Source organism: Loa loa (genome assembly GCF_000183805.2).
Source record: "Loa loa unplaced genomic scaffold supercont3.1806, whole genome shotgun sequence".
Lineage (NCBI taxonomy): Eukaryota > Metazoa > Nematoda > Chromadorea > Rhabditida > Onchocercidae > Loa > Loa loa.
Genome location: NW_018109985.1, coordinates 285 through 911, shown reverse-complemented (window position 1 = coordinate 911; position 627 = coordinate 285). Strand labels below are relative to the sequence as shown.

The 627-nt window shown below is 33.3% G+C and overlaps 1 protein-coding gene across 1 annotated transcript; it reads left to right on the top strand.

The window, feature by feature from the left end:
- Positions 1 to 206: 206 nt before the first annotated feature.
- LOAG_15327 (hypothetical protein) lies at positions 207 to 380 on the top strand (the record flags this gene model as incomplete). Its single annotated transcript, XM_003150818.1, has 1 exon — positions 207 to 380. A coding segment is annotated over one exon (174 nt), but the record flags the coding sequence as incomplete, so codon positions are not given.
- Positions 381 to 627: the final 247 nt, after the last annotated feature.

Here is a 627-nt window from a genome sequence, read left to right as displayed (position 1 = left end):
ATTCAAACCGATTTTACTTGAATTTAATTAGGAGACATGCAGAAAAAATATAAAAATAGAAGAGGTAATTTAATAAGGAGATATGCAGAAGATATAAAAACAATAAAGACTAATTTAGTAAGGAGATATGCAGAAAAAAATATAATCTAATGAGATAAGGAGATAGGAGATATATTTGATCCCACGATAGAATTTAGCTGGGAGGTATGTTCGATGGCGCAGTGGAATTTAGCAAAGAGATAATTGAAGATGTAACACATATACATGAATTATATCAACAATTAGAACTATTGCAGAAAGTTGTGACTTTTGTTTGCACTGTGTCATCCGAAAAAATGATGAGGTCAATCGAATATGCGCCAGACGAGATCAATCAAAAAGTATAATTAGGGAGATAAGACAGAGAAGATTGAGATGGCGGATCCAAATCTCGTTCCCATTTAAACACTTCTCCCATTACTTCTCTCATCAATGGAAGAATATTATTTCAAGAAGAAATAAGGAAGCGAAGAGAAATGCTTCAAAATATTTAACTTTCCTTTTTTGTCGTACCAAAAACATTCGGATCAATTTCACTCAATTCCGCGGTATAATTTAGCAAGAAAGGTATGCTCGGTGGAGCGGTAC